The sequence below is a fragment of the Rhea pennata genome, chromosome 4 (genome assembly GCF_028389875.1).
Source record: "Rhea pennata isolate bPtePen1 chromosome 4, bPtePen1.pri, whole genome shotgun sequence".
NCBI lineage: Eukaryota > Metazoa > Chordata > Aves > Rheiformes > Rheidae > Rhea > Rhea pennata.
The window spans coordinates 18,552,549-18,571,795 of record NC_084666.1 but is presented as its reverse complement, the minus strand read 5'-3'; the positions used below and the strand labels follow the sequence as shown (position 1 = coordinate 18,571,795).

At 37.8% G+C, this 19,247-nt stretch overlaps 1 protein-coding gene across 2 annotated transcripts in view; it reads left to right on the top strand.

Moving 5' to 3' along the window:
• Positions 1 to 597: 597 nt before the first annotated feature.
• The window catches only part of KCNIP4 (potassium voltage-gated channel interacting protein 4), a 205,691-nt gene continuing 187,041 nt past the window's right edge, over positions 598 to 19,247 (top strand). The window contains exon 1 of one of the 2 annotated variants that reach the window (XM_062575389.1): positions 598 to 783. In XM_062575389.1, coding sequence (XP_062431373.1) covers positions 684 to 783 — 100 coding nt within the window. In that variant the 5' untranslated portion in view covers positions 598 to 683. The remainder of the gene's footprint in view (positions 784 to 19,247) is intronic. The other variant, XM_062575390.1, reaches the window with a different exon arrangement.

The window sequence follows — 19,247 nt, the reverse complement described above, 5'->3', positions numbered from 1 at the left end:
TACATTGCACTGCATAAAATGCTGTGTATCACTTGCAAAAGGCAACAGAGTGTATCTTATAATATCCAGGCAGGGTTTTTTACGATGAGAAACTGGCGGAAAAGTTGAGAGGCGACACCGCAGCGAATCCTCCCCTGCGGCGCACGGAAGCCCCCAGAGCAGCGGGCCGGGGGGGCCGTCCCGCCCCGGCTGTCCGCACGCCCGCGCTGCTGGCGGCTTTGCGCGGACCCCGAGGCCCCCGCGGGGGAGCCGCGAGCCGCCCCCCGAGCCTGCCGCGAGGCCGGAGCGGTGCCTCGGTGTCCGGCGCGACTCCGGGTCCCCGGGCGCTCGCGTTTCCGTGGCAACGGGCTCCCACCGCCGCGCCGCCGTCCCCGCGCCGCCAGCGCCCAGATGTTGCGCGGCCGCTGGCGCCGCTCCGCCGGGACGCGCTGCCCGCGCCCGCGCCCCGCGCCCGCGCCCCGCGCCCCGCGCCCGCGCCCCGCGCCCGCGCCCCGCGCCCGCCGCTCCTCCTGCGCGTCTGGCCTCCGCCGGCGGAGCCGGGGCGCGCCGGCTCGCCCGCTCTGCCCCCGGCGCGCCGCTCGCCCCGCGGCTGCCGCCCCGCGTAGTTTAATGGCTCTGCGAAGAAAGCCCGGCGGGAGAGCGCTTTCCTCAGCGGCTGTGGTCAGACCATGACCTAACTCATCATGAACTTGGAAGGGCTTGAAATGATCGCAGTTTTGATCGTGATTGTGCTTTTCGTTAAAGTGCTGGAACAGTTTGGGCTGATTGAAGCAGGTTTGGAAGGTAAGGGAGCGTGCTTGCTAGTGCCGGCTGGTTTTTTTTTCAGTTCTCCTGCAGTGGTGCAAGGGGCCCGGTAAACTAGAGGTAAGACCCTACCAGAGTCACCTGGACGCCGGTGTGCACGTCCGTAGCTGCTCGTTGTTAGTGTTGAAGTTGTGATGATTTTCTTTCGCAGGAAAAATATCAGAGCCGTTGAAATGTTTTCTTCACAAGTGTAAACTTAGAGGTTAAACCGAGAAAAATTCCTTAAAATCTGCATATGTTGTTCCTGTTTTACATCTGTAAATCTGAAGCAGTAGGTGCCAAACCAGACTGCAGAATGTTAACATGCAAATATGATTATTTTGCCATAAAACTGTCTTATAACCTAGTCATAAGAACTGTTCATCTGGGCTGGAATTGTTAAAATATCTATCTGTGTGTATATACATATCTTATAGTATTCAAAAACCTGTTGAATATCTAATTTACAGTTAAAATTTTTAGATGTGCTTGGGGAAAAATAACTACAATGCTCAGATTCAAAATAACCAACTTTAATGTTCACTTAGGACAATCAAGGGCAAGTTTTCGTGTTTGATGCTTTGTTTATCTTAGACAAACCCTCTTTCTTCTTAGCAGTATAATTTGTGTACAACACAGTAAAATTGGAAATAAGCTGTATTTTACATGCTTTTTTTATTAGTTAAAGCTAGTGGCATACTATTTTTACCTGATTTCTGGAAGCACTGTTATTCTTACCTTATGAGTAGAGTATTAAAAAAAAAAAAAAACAAAACAAAACAAAACTGATTGCAACATGGGTGATAACATACTGATGTTCGGTGTGTTCAGGTTCCAGACTGACATAGTCTCTGTTTCTCAAATATTAAAGAAATACTGTATTCTCATATATTCTTGTAAGCTAGCCTTTGAGCACAGTGTATGTACTTATACCTATGAAATGGGAAACTTTATTGACAGAGAGATTGTAGTGTCATGTGTTAACAAGTAAGAATCTAAGCAAAATTTGCCCTTATGGAAAGAATTAAAGAAATCCTGCTTTACATAACCCTTTCAAGAAATGCAGTCCTTTTTGTAAAAGTGATTTTGAATAAGGAAGTTCACTCAGAACTGTTTCTCTCTCTGTGTGGCTGTGTTTTGAAATGTGTGAAAAATACTTACTAGTATTAATTATAGCTTCTGAAAACCCTGCTGGCTCTGAGAAAAATGTGTTAGCAAATGCATTTTTATAAAGCATGGGTTGGTTTATCTACTACAGAGTGCATTATATTGTTTGAAAGACACCAGAGAGCTTCCTTTTTGAATGTGTTAATTTCTGCTTTTCTTTTTCCTTTTTTTTTATTAAATAGTAAAGAGAAATGTCAATTGACTCCAGAATTGTTGTGATAAAAGTTATCAACAGCATTAGATGTTGCAGAGTCTGAAAAAAAGAATATTTACTTTTTAGGTTGGTTAGCATGTTTCTGTATGTTCTGTTGAGTCTGATTCTCGCATCCAGTTGGATTTCATAGTAAAATTCAGTACTTGCTTTATATATGTGTATGTGGCTGGAAAAAGTGATTCTGCAAAGCAAATTAGAAATATAGGGGAGCTGCTTGTAAGTGGTGGTCAGATTTCTGTAAGAAATAAGTCAATTGTGCAGTTGCCTATTTTGTCTGCTTTTGTCTGCCACAAAACTGTCGGTCTGCGTGTGCGTGCACTCTGCAAAGTTACATCTTGCGTCATGTAGTACAGCTCTCCAGCACGCCAGCTAAGTGAAGCCGCAGGAAGATGACTGTGCCCCAGTCATTCCTCTGTGGTGTTTGAGTGGTACGGATGCTGAAAGGCATGTGATGTGGAAATCAAACAGTAGATACAAACCATGATGTATGAAAACAGGGTTTAGATAGCACGTGCTTATGAATTTACTTCCCTGTAGTTTAGGAGCAGTGCAGGTTTGTTACTCATGTACTTCATAAACTTGAGGATTAAAGATCTGAATTAATCGCAATACAAGAAAAATGTATAAACTTTCACTAGTGCAATGAAAAAAATATTCTTTGTTATTCATTTTTATAAGTATCCAGTCTACTCAATTATACCCATGTAAAATCAAAAATAAATGCACCACAAAATTGTGCAAATATTACAGAAACTTTTAAGTAGAATGTTAAGAAAAAATTAATTTTACAAGTGTACTCAAACTACTTTTCCATAAATCAGTAAAGATGTTTATGGGAGTTTTCTGAAAAATGTCATTTATTGTAAGGTTGTTTGCAGTTGTCTGGTTTTGGTTAGGTGATATCTCTTTTCATTTTTTTTTTGTCCCTAGGAGTCATATGTCCCTGCATATGTGTGTTTCGTACTAACCAATGATTTTACAGTATATGGCATATAAAATACAACCTACATTTATCTGAAAACAACCCACAGACTGAGTAATAATCTATAGTACAGTGGACCCAAAGCAGGATCCTAAATCTGAACTCTCTAACTTATATTGAAATTTATGGAGAGATCTAGCCTTCAGAATTAGCCCCTGTCTTGATACCAAAAGTTCGAAGCTGTCTTCCTTCCCACCCTGCGTTATCATGATTCTGAACTTCGTGAACTAGTTCACAATTCGAAAGAATCAGGTGCAAATCTCATTAACTCAATAACAAAATCTCACTTTCCTCATTTTAGTGTCTTAGTAACTATTACAAGTGTGAGTAATAGTCTACTTTCTTTAATACAAATTGTGTATAATCACAACATGCAGGGACATTGTATATGTGAAAATAATAAAGCATCAACTGAATAAAATTGGATATTCTTGCTTATTTTACCTTTTCGATGTACTGAACTAGGTGACAATATGCTTTCTGTGGTTTTGTCCAGTTGCCGCCAACTGCTGAGTGATTCTATTGTTGTTATAGAAGAAGCATTTTCAAGTAGATGTTTTTAATATTGTATGACAGCTCCTGAAGTGATAAGTAGCAGAATAGTTTTCTACACTTTCGTAGGTTGTGGATTGCAAAGACTTTATCTCTAGGTTAAATGTTATTTTCCAATGTATTGCATCCACTCAGGTAACAGTGTGCTTTCTGTGGTTTTGCCCAGTTGCTTCCAACTGCTGAGTGGTTCTGTTGTTGTTATAGAAGCAGCATTTTCAAATAGATATTTTTAATATTGTATGGCAGCTCCTAAAGTGATATGTAACAAAACAGTTTTGTGGGTCGTGGATTGAAGAGATTTTGTCTCCAGGTTGAATATTTAACCTTTTGTAAATTAGGTTAGTCTCCTAAACAAACTTTACTTTTTAAAATTTTAGTATTGTAGTATCTTATATGTAAGACATTTCCTGATGGGGCAAATATATTGACACTTACATACAAATAGATTTAAAATTAATTATATTTCTTTTTGTATGGTAAGTTTTTACAAGAGTTTTTCACAGTTAAAACTAGATACAAGAACTGAGGAAATAAAATATGTAGCATGTTAGCATCTTATGATTATACTATATTCAGGATATCAGTTTATATGGTTTATTGTACTTTTAGTAGTCATTTGAAAGGATTGTGATCTTCATATGTAAATATGATATGAACTTGATCAACATATGGGAGAAGTTTGAATGTGAATATCTTCCCTTGACTGCAGTTATTCAGGGTAAATGGTTAGCGACAGAATGACTGAAGCATCAACAGATAGGACACAATTTACCTTAAAAGGGCTAATGTTTCTTGGAAAATGTGGATGTTTTTTCAAAAGCTAAATTACTTAGTAATCAGATAAATTATAAAGTAACCCACTTTTCCTTAAAACCTACACCATTAGAGCTATGGTTCTGAGAAGAAAAGTAAAGTGTATGAGTGATAGAAAATATTCATAGCAATTAATTCCTCTGATGAAGCTGAACAGGAATACTGGAACAGAGGTAGTCATACACATTGCTGTGAAATGTGTCTTCCATGTTCCTGTATTACTCCTATCTATCTGATATGATAGTATCAAGAATGGTGTCTAAAACAGCTTCTTTAATTGCCTGGAGAGTGGGGGTGGTAGTTTATATGGAACTTTACAGCTAAAATTATAACAATTGACATAATTACTGAATCACTTGATTGATGTTACCTGGCAAACTTCTTATCCCATTTTAATGATCCTGGTTATTGACAAGTTCCGGTTTGTCAGCTAGAAAGCAGAACAAAACCATGGGTGCATAGGGAGTTGTTCAAGGTGAGTGCAGATGTCCTGGTGCTCCTTTTAGCAAGGACTGTACGTACCTGGAAATGACAGTTTAGTCACTTGTGGCTGCTCTGACATTAGCAGCCACTGAAGTTGTTTTGTCATCCAAGCTATGATCAGCTGGGAATTTCAGCACTTCCACAGTGAAGCCCTTCTTCACCGTGATGTCCGCGGACGGAAACAGACAAATACTCATTTTGGAGGCTTTGCAATCACCAGTAGTTCATACCAAAAACAGCATGTAGTAAACACAGGGCTTTTCTACCATTCTGCCTTTCTTAGGATCAATGTGATACACTCTTTCTCCTTGATGTCAAAAAGAGTTATGTGCAGAATTATGAAGTACAAAAGCAATCATAGGTTGATACGTGAAATGTTTAGATATAGTTGAAAGTGTGCAAAAGAAGAAAGATGATAGAGAATGTAATATGGGCAATTTTGGGCATTCCTTAGAAATAATTTGTTCAATTATGTCTTCATATTTAACAAGATAAATTGAATTAAAACAGCTGTTGAAACAACTACTTGAGTGAGCGGTAGATAGAAATTTAAATGGAGAACTCCAGTGAAGTTTTCCTCGACTAAATGTTTCTGCTGCAAACACAGTGCTAGTAAGTCACTTGTAGACAGAGACGTGCTGTAGTTGAATTCAGGCTATGCATGTGAGCGGCTGACCAACATGTGCGTGCTGCATGACTGGCCAGCAGACCAGGACAGGATGAATAAAAGGAAAGCTCTCTTCCCTGTTTTTATTTTTATTTATTTATTTATTTATTTATTTATTTTCGTACCAGAAACCTCAGGTCCTGCATTCAGATAGAAACAGGTAAATAAAGAAAGAAGTTTGCTAGCCAAGAGAGTTTGCAGTAGATGCTGTCAGCCCTTGGATCCTTGCTTTAAGCTGTGTGGTGGGAAGCATCTCGGGAAAGCTCTGCCTTTGTTGCTGAAAAACCTTCTCCTGGCCTCAGCTCAGTGTCTGCTGAAGAGCTTCTTTTCTCAAACTAATTGTCATTCCTGATGACAGTGTGCTTCTCTAGTGCTTTGCATCCATAGAGATCAAAAGGAGGCAAACACAGTAACCGCAAGTGAAGCGAGGATGTCGGAGAGGTAAATGGTTCTGCCGTCCCACGCTGAGCCTGGCCGCTCAGAAGCGACAGAGGGTTGGGAATGGTATGGAATTCTTCTACCCCGATTCCCATGTCATAAGCAGTGGGTGAAGAGCACTGCCCTCCGAATTACCAATACAATACGTCTTGCAAACTTACAGGTTTATAATTAAACTTTGCTTTTTTTTAAAAAAAAAAAAAATAATAACAACACTCAGACAAGCAGGCTGCTTATCACAGGAATCTCGAATAGTGGTGGTCTATTTCCAGTGTGAACACAAGGGCCTGATTCCTATTGCAGTTTGATTAAGAGTTATCTCACTTGGGATGAGACCTTGAATTAGTGAACGTTGCCTCTGCAATGGAAGAATAAGAGAATCTTATTGCTCAGTTTTATTTCTTTGTGATTATAGAAGTATGAGAATAACTTCTCCCTCAAGGAGTCAATTTCTACCATTTGTTTCCCTTACATCCTACTGACTGCTCAAGATAGAATTTATATTTTGTATGTATTTAATTTATTTACTTTTACTTTTAAAAAGTAGGTGCTACATTGCTACTGTGAAAAGCCACCACAAGAAAAAGAAGATTATATACAGCATAGTGTTTGGAAAAAGAAGATTATATACAGCATAGTGTTTGCCTATCGTTTTGCGCATAAATGACTTTACTTTTACTTTTTCTCCACAAAGTTGAATTTCTTTTTAATGAAAATATACAGATGCCCTCTGGATACATTTATTGACTTTTTTTTTTTTTTTACTTTTAACCTGTAGTTTAGCTGTCAGTAAATGTGAGTGGTAGAAACTGAAACATGCACAATTCATACCAAGTTTTAAGACTATTACTTTTCAGTACTTTAGGCTGAAATAGCCACATAATAAATCTTTATTTTTTTAGTTATAAAAGTAATAGAAGTTAAATTGATGTTATAGATTTTTTTAAGAGAAAATTTTAACATATATTAGTTTCATGGTCTTCTAAGTAGATGGGTAAGCATTTTCTAAGCATATAGTTTTGTCAGTGATTAGGAGAAAGAACTGCATCTATCCATGCCAGTTAGAAATATATTAGTGTTAATAATACTTCCTCTACTTTTTTTTTTTTTCTGTAGAATTCAAAATGCTTTATAACAGTACATAGAATTATCTCCTTTGCATATACCAGGAAAATGAAGCTTAGAGAGTAGTAAGTCTTATAGGTTTGTTCATGAAGCGAAAAGGAAGTATGAGATCATGAGTTCCAATCTCCTGTATATCACAGGGAAATGACTTCCATGCATTTGCCTTTATGATGAATTTATAATGTTTTCACTGAATCGTAGTATTGTTTGAATAAAGAAAAGAGAGAGCAAGTGAGCACAAGTGATCTTTTTTATTTTTTTTTGAGGGGGATCTTTCCATCTGGTCAGCTATACTTTAAACTTAGAATTATTGGGCTGTCTGAAGATAGATGGGGTGAATCTAGAACTAGACTTCTTCCAAAGACAATAAGGAAAGTAGTAATTATTTCACAGTCTCTTCCTTTCTGCTGCTGTTTTTTGGCCATCTAATGCAGCTTTTAGATAATTTCTTGTTTTGATTACATTTCTTTGGTCTAATTTTCCCATCCCTTCCCTTCATTCAAAATATTCCTCAGTTTCAGAAAGTTAGGCTTTTTGACACACCAAAAGAAATATGGATATAGATTTAAGGAGAGATGCACTTTGAATTCTGAACTGCAGTCAGTCTGCTCACATAGAAAGCAATGAGATGATCAACTCTGGCTCTTAGGCAGGTGATAACTCCAATCCACTTTTGACTCCAGGTCTTTCTAGTATAAGGATATTTAAGAAGATAAAGTTAAGCTCAGTATCTCTTCTCTTTTTTATTTCATGAAATTTTTTATTTTCTGAGATTTCAAACTGCTGAATCCGTGATTAATGTCACAGATTACATTAATCATTCTGTTCTGTGCCTTGATTCAGTGGGTTAATAGAATCCTGTCAAAAACCCTAACGAAGCTTTGGTAGGTCCTTGTACTGTGATTATGAGCTTTGTGTTATGATTAAGTCAAACACTCTGCTAGTTACTTTGACTAATCTCTGACCTGTATCTCAGCCTCTGCATTCTGTTGTATCCAGTTCAGGTAGAACCATGTGAATCAACGTTACAGTAATCACACACATATATATATAAATGATTTATTTCCAGTTATTTTACCTTCTCATGCTCTTGCTTGAGGGGTAAGGTTTACTTGAATTTTTTTATTTCTTCAGTTGCCTCATTAGGTCTGCTAAATTTGCTAAATCGTTTTAGCCCTATGTGTTGTTTTATCAATGTAAAAAGATTAAGTATCACCAGTGAACATGTGCTAGACAGCTCTGTCATGTAGTTTGTTATAATTTTTCATATTGCCTGGTGGTTTCTTCCTGAATTCTCTGCCCAGATTTCTTCAGGTTTACAAATGGTTGCACATCTTGTTAATATTACAAGGAAGATCTTGTGTTATAGCTATCTCTTTTTACAAGAGAATTCTTTTAGTTATCAGCTACCATATTTATCTGGTAACTGGTTCCCCAGTAGATGAATTGTTCAACATCCAATAAGAAATTCAGTTTAGCCAAACTGAATGCCTAAATCCAGCCTAAATCTGCTGAGGCAGGTGAATTAATCTAGTAAACAGTTCTGTTTTTCTGTTTTCTGCAGTCATTTTCCTCTAGTGGTATCTCTAGAAATCATTTATGAAATTTTGGTTGTCCAGTCTTTATTTCTGATAGCACTTATTTTTACTTTCTGATAATACTATAGAAGCATTAAAATACATGCTTCTCCAGGCACACTTTCTTCTCTGGGTCAGCAGCCCCCAAATTACCATTTTTCAAGCAGGAAAAACTTGGATCATCCAAAGCAGGCCAACAGCAATTATCTTTTCATTGTTGATAGTGAGAGATAATGAAAAAAAAACAACAGCTGAATATCTGTTTATTAATCAGATACTTATTTCTCAGTAGTTATATCAAAGTTGTTATATGTTGTGTATGAAATGTGTACTTTTATACAGAAATATGATTGTAAGTTTAACACTCATTATTAACATCAAATTCTAATAGAGAAAACTCCAACAAAATAACCCACAAGTCTGAAGAAGAAAAGAGAAAGTTCTGAGAGAAATGAACCATGTAGCAAATTTGCTGTCCACTCTAAAGTGGGTACATTTGCTAAATAAATAAATTATGGTAATGCATAAAACTTATCAAATGCTGTAAGTACATCAAAATAGATTATTGTATCCATTGTTCTGTGCCTATATCAGAGAGGTTTGATATAGATTTGTGAGCACTTGATTGATCTACTCCTTTCCCATACTTTGAGCACATCTTATTTGGTTTACTCTGTTATGACGAATGTCACTTACAAATTAATGTTTATACAAATAGCTTGTTGGAAGGGGCAGGACCAAGTTGCATGAAATCCATCTGACAGTGGTCTTTGCTCCCCCTATTAGCCTTTTCTATCTGGCAAACAAGCTTTTGTGATCAGTGACCTCTGTGATTGCTGTTAAAATGGCAGTCGTAGCTCTACATGTCCAGAGAGAAGTTACAGAATCTGGTCTTAAAGTCATTGATAGGGTTGCCCAAATATAAAGGTGTGAGTCTGTGTGCATAGTGTGTGCATGGAGCGGGGAGGAAATGTTCTGAAGACCCAGGTCCCACACTTCTCAGGTGTATTCCTTTCAGAGGAAAGGAAGCAGTGAGTTATTTACAGCACATCAGATGTGTCACACTTCATGATTGTAGGAGCACTTTTGGGGCCACTTATAAAATGAGATGCCTTTTGGATGGCTTAGATTATCCATACTTACAATCCCTCTGGGTTAGCACAACTGAATAATAGGTAAGAGACCTCTTCTTGCAGAAACTACTCCTCTTTTACCTAAGCCATTTTTCTACCTGAACTATCTGATTTGCATAAGTAGTTGTAAGTAATACCTATACTTTTGAATACTTCATCTCATAGGTTAACATTGTGCCTATATTGCAGTATTACTAAAATCCTGTTATTAGAGAGATTAACAATTTTTTGGAAAACACAGTCTGACTCCAGTAATACCTTATAAAGACACTTAATATTAAAATGTGCTTATTACCTGGTTTACAAATATTTCAAAGCTAGCACAGTACACATGTCAAGGTTAATTGCTATTATTATCTCCACTTATAAAAGCTTATGCCCTCTCTTATGGTAAAGATAAATTATTGTGCAAGTAAGTGTGTATATCTGCTGTGGGCGCTAGCAGTGTTGAAGTAATGGTATCCAAAGCTTTCTTTAGCACCCTGGTTTATAAAGCAAGATGGCATTTCACTTCAGTGAGGTCCAGAAATGAACCATATCTCCCTCTGCACACACTTTTTAAAAAGTCTTTCCAGAAGATCAAACATTCATCTTGCAGCTCACATGTTATTTGCTGCTTATCTAGCCTGCTTTCTTGGCAAATAGCTACCTGGTCAGGTATATCAAATACAGACTAAGAACCGTCCACAGGTAGATATGCTTTTCTGGTAGCAGAAGGTCATAATCAGCATTTTTTTTGACTGTGCATCTATCAAGCGATGGGGTGGCTGTGGGTCACCAAGAAAAACAACTGCTGCCAGTAGAACGGATCATCTATATGCAGCCAGTTCCTACCTACATCTGAGGAGTTTTCAGGAAAGACAGAAGCAAGAAGCAGCCTGCATAATTTTCTCAAATGGTAGCAGTCCACCCTTAACCGCTGTGCTTTAAGAGCAGGCAGAAATTTATCTGGTAGTGCTTGCAGAGATAGTCTGATAGTTCTGGAAAGCCCCAATTCATGCAGCTCATCTATAATGCTCGTGTGCAGTAGTTCTGGTCACCCGGAGGATAAGGCCATCTTCTGCCACTACAGGAGGGTGTGTAGTCTACCCACCTGGAAAATAATCTATCATCTGACTAATGCCCATGACAATTTTTTCATTAAAAGGAGCTTTTTTCACACTGTGTCAAGTTTTATTTAGCCTTAGGATATACATGTTAAATATTTAAAACGTATTAAAGTGCCATCTGAGCTGTCTCCTTTGAAGTCTGAGATTTAAATTTATATTTGCAAGATAGCAAATGTATAACATGTACTCTCAAAAATGTGTGCCACTGAACACCTAGCAAGATCTCATGGCTGACAGGTGTGTTGGAGGTCTGGGTTGATTCATTTGTGACTTAAGGCTAGTGATAAAAGGAATTTTACACAGGCTGAGTTTTCTAAGTGTTTAATATATGTGATTGAGCACAAATTATTTTAATATATTAATTATATATAATGCATGCAGCATCAGTCTGGATGTGTTAATTAACTTAAAGACTTTTAAGACTTAATTTGCAAATAAAGTCCTGTGTTACCAAAATGTGTCAATGTAAATGCCATGTTTGAAAACTATTTAGCATTTGAAGACAGTTTTACCTCTTGTTCATCATTACAAAGCTCAGAGTTCAGATTCTGGCCAATTTTAAGGCCAGATAGATATGTTGAGACAAGTCAGGTTACTAGAACATGAGTAACCATGTTCAGCAATAAAGAGGTGTAACTAAAGGCAGAATATGATGCTGAAATTGTTGTTTAGCAAGTTGGCAATTGAAATATAATGAAATCAAGCTCATCTGTCCACAATCCAAACGGCTCTAGTAGTTCTGCTAAAAATATCCTTAAAATAGGAAGGAATTGTCAATGAACTCAGATGCTGACCTATTCAGTGAGAAGATGTTACCTTTAAATTATTATTCCAAAAAAGTCTTAATCTGCTAAAATCTGTACTTTAAATGTTGCTGATTGCAACTCTGCTTCCTTACCAATCTATTACAGGACTATTTTAAATACCAATCCATTTCTGGATGTTAGAATTTTTGATTGAGTCAAGAATTAATAGACCTAAAATATTTCTACTTAAAATGTAATCTCACCGTGAAAACGGCGGTTAAACATTCATCACAACATCCTTTGACAAGCTCCTTTGCTCCAGCATTTAATTACTTTTAGTGCTAAAGATGTGTCTCTGATTTGGAGTTTTTTTGTTTTTTAACTCAAGATCTTATCTATTACATCTTTGCCTATTCTTTGCTAGATTTGAAATACTGTGTAGCATCAGATATCTTTAAGCTTTATAGATTGCTTTTTAATCTTAATCTTTTCATTTCAGAAACTAAATAAGTAGAACTATTTTAGCTCTTCCTTGTACCATGTGCTATGCATATTCAAAGTAATTATTGTGGTTCTTTTTAAAGCTTTTTAAATTTTTCATAAACTTTTTAAAACATTTATATTCAAACAGGACACGGGATTCAAAACTGGTCTTAGACATGCCAGGGGTAAAAGGTAATATCCCTGCCTTGCCTATCCTTGTTTGAGGCTGATTAGTCTTGCCCCCATCCTGTATCTTGGAAGTGTGCTGTAATGGGCAGGTAATTTAAGACTTCTTGCACAGTCCCTACCATGCAGTTACAAGGTAGAAAACATCCTCACTCATCCATCATAGAGCTTCTCAGTATAAGGTCTTTTCTCAAATAATCAGTCACAAGAATGGTTAGTTCCCTCCGAGCTGGCCAGTGGTTCAGCCTGACCTGGTTTGAACTCCTTGATATTTTTGAGGATTGGACATAGCTATGAATGGCTGTGATGCAGGTTAATGGCGGAATTCAACCGGGGTGAATTGATCCGTGTTTTGCAGTGCCGCAATCTTAAGGACAGATCACTGTTCTCAAGTCCTCACTGTCTTGGAAAAAACATTTCTTTTCTAGTCCTGTGACATCTTGCTTTAAGATATTGGTTAGGGAAGTGTGTGAAATAGTGCAGGTCCTCTCTCTGGTGACTGAATGCCACAGACATAGGAGTCTGCTTGGAATCCCTTCAGGCCCTGGCTTGTTGAGAGTTAAATCTCCAGTAGACCAAAATACCTTTTAGCATCTGTACAAGTGCCAGGATTTCCCTGTCTCAGGAGAAGGCTGTTCCCCTCTGATGAAGGACTTCATTAATGTTGTACTGTAAGACACCACTTAAGGTGGTAACACAAAGGTCTCATCTTCCATTCTTGTCTACTTCTCTCGAGGATCAATCCCCTCCCCTTTTTTTCTGTATCCTCATGACCTCTTGAACACCCCAAATGACTCCAAAGCCACTATATATCCACATGGAAATTTCTCTTTAATTTTAGAATGAAAATACATTTGCAGTTGTATCCATCGGTTGGAGCCCTCTGAACTTCACTTCTGCAACCTCTGCACAGATAATCTCTTTACAGATAAGCCCTAGTGTCAGGAACAGTAGAAAATTCATCATCCTACATTTTTTTCCTCCTTTGGGGAAATTGAAGGTAGGCCCGAAAGGGAAGGTCAGACACACTCCCAGCTTTTTGCAACTGGCCTTCATGTCTCTGTACATAAGGGTGGCAAAAGTACCATACTCTTGAAAAAGAGACATATATGTCCCTGGATGTGTATGATTGCGCTTTTTTTTTTTTTTTTTTTTTTTTTTTGTCTGTTCCACCACTTTTTCTGTCTCTCTTCAGAAAGGATTCCATAAGTGAGAATTAGTTAATCTTCAGTTCTAGGAATTAAAAAATCCATTCACTCTTGCCTCAGCAGAAAGGACTCTTACAAATGATATTTTCAAGTGGCAAAAAGGATCCATCTTGGATGTGAGGAAGATCTGGAATTCAGAGGAATTCTGAAATTCAAGACTGAGATGATAATGCTCTCTGTGATAATTCTATTGCTTCAGGAAAGAGTTGGCTTTAATTTCTGAACTTCTTTTACTATGTACAGTCAGTATGTATAAATATATATGTATGTATTGTATTTCGATAAAGTGTAGGAAATATCTTTGTTTTATAATGGACCAGATCCTTTACTAGTAGTCTTATCATGTGGCTCCAAGAGTCTTCACCAATGTCATGGAGGTATGACTCAGAGAAGGGTAGCATTACATCTTTACCTTAACAGTTGCTTGGTGAAAGGCAAAAAAAAGCTCAGAAGAGGTAAAAAAGCAAAACTCCCTAGATTACTCTCTGACTCTTTAACTTTCTGGAGATTAAGGCTATGAAAAGGCAAAAGCCTTTTCTCAGTTACAATCATAGAATTGGTAAGGTTGGAAGGGACCTCTGCAGATCATCTAGTCCAACCCCCAAGCAAGTGGCCCGTACAGGGATTGAACCGTGACCTTGGCATTATTAGCACCACGCTCTAACCAGCTGAGCTAAACCTAACCACAGACCCAAGAATTTTAAATCATTTTTGAAAGATTTTCACATTGAACAGGAGACTGTGTTGGGACCTGGTGTGGGAGAGGCACAAGAGGTGATCCTAGCACACTCCAGGCAACATAATGTCCCTAAAGATTCTTGACATCCCTCAGAAACCATCTCAATTTCCAGACATACCTTCACCAAACAGTATGGAACTGGAGATGTTTGTGGATACAGAGGAGATCTTGGCAAGGCAGTTCCACTGAAAATGTTTTCTTAAGGAATTCCCACCCTGCATCCTCTTGCTGGCTTACGTCTCGGGGATTTAGTGCGACAATGATAGGAGCTACCCGTAGAATGAATTTGTGTCTTGACAATCGCTTGAGAGAGAAAGGAACGTTGTTTAGCAGTAAAAGGAAGATTTCTGAAATGCACTTTTGCAGTTGTTCACCAGAGGGGCTTCAGTGCTCTTTTCTATCTGAAAATATTTTCAACAGTATATTGTTTTATGGTGTTAAATAAATGTAATTATTTGCTTGTTTAGTTCAGAAAAAAAGATCTCCACGAAATATAGCCTTACTAGCATGTGCAATATAGACTTCATCAGGAACATGTGTCAAATGTCATATTTATTACAAGCAACCAGGTAAAAAGCTTTTGTTCCTCAAGCATATGAAGATGCTACTGAGAGGTTCATCAACTAGAAAACTTCCAAAGAGTAACAAGCTAATAAATCGAGGGGACACAAAGATTGCTAAATTAGTGTCTAAAACTAATTCATTAGCCTATGGCTGTCATCTTGATGTGGCAGAGACATTAACAATATATGTGATGGCATCCGTAATGCATTTGGGACTATCTTCATCCAAAACAGTTATATTTGTTATAGTGGCTTGATGTACTTACCGCTTAGTGTTGTAACTTAGTAAACTAGTGCTGAAATACGCTTTATAAAATCCAGTCTCTTCTGTACTGAGCTTCATTTACAGTTAATCTACTGTAATTTACAGTAGTTTTGTTTAGATCTGTGAGCACTGAGGGTTTCCCTGTGTTTTTCTCTGTTACAATATAAATCTTGATGACCTGTATCTGACATCATATCTTCACTGGCTACCCACCTTAAATAGCACTTCAATAACCTGACTTATGGTTTTGCATATGCTTCTGACCCAATCCAACCCACAATGGTTACAGCCCGTTGCAACATCAGATATGATTCAAACTGTGATTGTTTTCTAATACAGGGTTTAATTAGTTTTGTTCTGAGATGATCTCTGTTGGTTTAAAACTTTCACAGCTATATTCACATGAACACGAGCACTAGACTTCTAAAAGCAGTAATGCCCTTTTCTTTTCTTTCTCGTGTTTATCTATAGCATTTATTTTAGGCATAAAATAATTACTTAATGATAAGAATATAGCCTACTTTTCATCATCAGGAAACAAAAGTGTATAGAATACAAATGAGCAAAGGGAAAGCATAAGCAGAACCAGTTCCCTTTCATAGAAAGATTCTCAGAGTTGTCTGGAAATGCATCATTTTCCAACTACCCCAAGCAAGTATTAAGAAAGAGAGACTGCGAACTCCACTGGGCTTTTCAGGAGCAAAACAAGTATATTCAGGATGAATAAATTTTTGGTCAGTCCAAAGAATCATCTAAGCTTGGGTTCTGCCTCTGACAGTGACATACCAAGATTAGAGAAATGTTGTGTACTGGATTCATCAGTTTTTCAGGCTCATCATAAATATTGTGTTATGTTTTCCGCCATCCATTTCTCTGGCATAAGAAACATATTATAGATGGCATAGGTTTGGTAATATTGTACTGGACTTCCCATAGAACTATAGGACGATATTGTTTAGTCCTGGCAACTTGCTACTGCTCTTTCAGTCTGTTGTTCTAGCACCTTTTTTACTGATGCTTCAGTAAAACTCAGATTTGGCCTTCTAGTTTCTCAGGCTCGTCTTCTGTGAAAAGGCTTCAGCATAGGAAGTTCGTAATCTTTCCTGTTCTGAGCTGTTGTAGCTACTTGTTTCAAAGTTCTTTCAAAAATGTCCTGTGTAGTCTCTTTTTCAGAAGCTAAGCATTATTCTAGAGATAATCCCTGTCACCAGCCTTGCATATAACTGCTTAAAAAACTGAGCCCAGTTCTCTCTCTGTGCAAAAGAGCAGTAGGGATAACACAGGGCAAGCAAGGCCGCTGGTGCGGCAAGCCAAAGCGCAGACTGAGCACGCCGAAGAGTCAGCCTGTGCCAAGCGGTCTGCGCTTTCCAGAACATCTCGCAAATGCCCTCTGCCTTCCAGCAGCAGCCCTCACCACATGCTGCCCTAGCAAGCATCTTTGCTCTTTCTCTCTGCATTGCCTTCTTTAGATACAGGCTTGAGCGGCATTCTATAACAGCAACTGTTGTGTGTTTTGTTTCCAGTATTAGTCACTAAGGCCTTAATTTTTGCTGGAAATGCTCTGAATTATTCCCCATGACAGAATCTAAGAGTGATTTATGACTGCCTGCTCCCTTGCACACTTCTGATGTTAACTTTTTGGAGGACAGTAGATCATTTGGATTATGGATTAATATAGAGGCAATAGTCTTATTTATGATAGGAAGCATTTTCTTTATGGCACACAAGTAAATACGGGGAGTTTTGTCACCTAAGGAATTTGTATCAGCTAATTCGTATGTAGTTACTTGCCAGCAAATGGTTACATGCCAAAACAGGATCTGGAGCCTCTGAGGGAGATGAATGTAAACATGCTCTTCGGAAAACTTCTTTTTTTATGCCTCTGTGTGATTACAAGCTTTTAGTTAATTGGCCAGTTTCTTCAAAGGTGCTCAGAAACGTAACTTTGCATTAAGGACGGATGAACAGAACACAACTGAAGATCGTAGGAAGAATGCCAGTGGGATACGGTGGTCTTAGAATCAGCTAATACCCAGAAAGCTCTGATGTATTACCATCCGTAAAGAATAAAAACAGTACTTCTCCTAAAATTTCATACCTTCTAAGCAGCCTTTCTGTCAAACAAAACAGTCTCCCCTGGTGGTCTATTGCTGGCAGCTCGTTTTCAGGAAGAAGGAATGTGTACTAAAAATAACTTTTGGCAGCCTTTTCTTAAGTGGAAGCTAGTTATAGCCTAACTCTTGAGTTGCTAGTCTGACTCCAAAATACACTATTCCAATTAAAATCTCAGTACTTGTGGTTGTTGTATAAACTTCATACAGCTTTATAGAAAGTATTCATATTATTTCATAAAAAAATCTGATTTTTTTTGCAGTAAATCTTGTAATAGATCCACTGTGTGCAGCAATAATTTATTTCTATTGTATCTATGCCGAATTGACTGTCCAGTGTTTATACAAAAAGGAGTATTTGTTTTACGGGTATGCTTTGCAAGTGACATGTAATGCATGATACAAAAATTGCTTCAAACAAATATCGTTCACATTGGAGCCTAACATATAATTATCCATTACAGACACTGAAATGCAATTGTGGGATTGCACATTTCAGTCCTCCTCTGTTGCCAAACAATCACTTTATTTTTAATTGCTAATTTTCTTCTATCTTCCTTTAGTGCAACTGTTATATTTATTGTTTTCAGCATTTCATTTTGAGTTGCTTTCTATCCTAAGCACATATAGTTTTTACAGGAGTGTGGTGTAACTGATAATAAGCTTTTTCTTTTCTGTGTAGTTTTATAAAGATTCAGCAAGCTTGCACAGCAAACCTGTTGCGATCTGTCTTCTACATTCATGGTCATTATAATTGTGAAAAAGCCATCTTCTGTCTTTCTAGCAAGTATATTCAGTTGCATTTTTCATATAGACAGGAATCTTTCCAAAAATTATTTCTAAAATGCAGCATAATTTTGCCCCTAAACAATTCATTTAATAATATCTTCAGATATTAATCTACTAATATCTTCAGATAAAACGTCTGTTTTGGATTTATTACATGTAATTAAAACAAACATAACATTATTTCTTTCAGTTCATGACTCCTGACTTCCTTATATTCTCAGCAGCAGTAACAGAGCACTGGACCAGGTTGCCCAGAGAGGCTGTGGAGTCTCCTTCGCTGGAGATCTTCAAGGCCCGCCTGGATGCAACCCTGTCTAACGTGCTCTAGGTGACCCTGCTGAGCAGGGAGGTTGGACTAGATGATCTCCAGAGGTCCCTTCCAACCTTACTGATTCTATGATTCTGTGAAGAGGAGCATTGAGAAAAGCTCAGAGATACTTTGCATTTTTAGAGAGGATAGGATGGAGAGGGGAAAGGAGAAGACTCCGAGGCAGAAAGGAATACATTCCACTATATTATTTTGTGGCTAAGTTCTTATGTTTTAAAGTAAAAAGTAATGTTGGGCAAAATCTTCTGGTAAATTTAGTCTAATATTCAGAACATGCTGTGATTGTCTCCCCGCTCCATAGTGGTGTTTGATAGTGACTCCAAGTTTAAAACAAAGAGCTGTACGTACAGTTTGAAATCTATTGTGAAAAAAAGTGCTTGATGTAGTTTAGTGGCAGAAGGTGTAGTAAGGAAAGTCATACATTAGTCAGCACAGGTGTTTGTACCCATGTCAGATCAGAAGACTGCTAGAAAGAGGAGACCTGACTATTGAGGGGAAAGAAAAATACACATTTTAAGTGTATAACTATAAATTCTTTATCTAGATGGATGTCTTTTTTCAAAAAAAGCAACATTTCAAGATGTTATAGAGCATGTTTTCATTTGCTTCTTTTACTTTCAATAGTGAAGTAGAGAATAACAAGTATTTCAGTGTGAAAACAAGAACAAGACCAAAAAGCAGACCTTATTTAAGACCATGCTGAACTTCTTCGGAGAAAACTTCTTTTTAAAGCTTTCCAAAATTAGCATGAGGGAAAAAAATGGTGTTAGACATTATAGACATTTA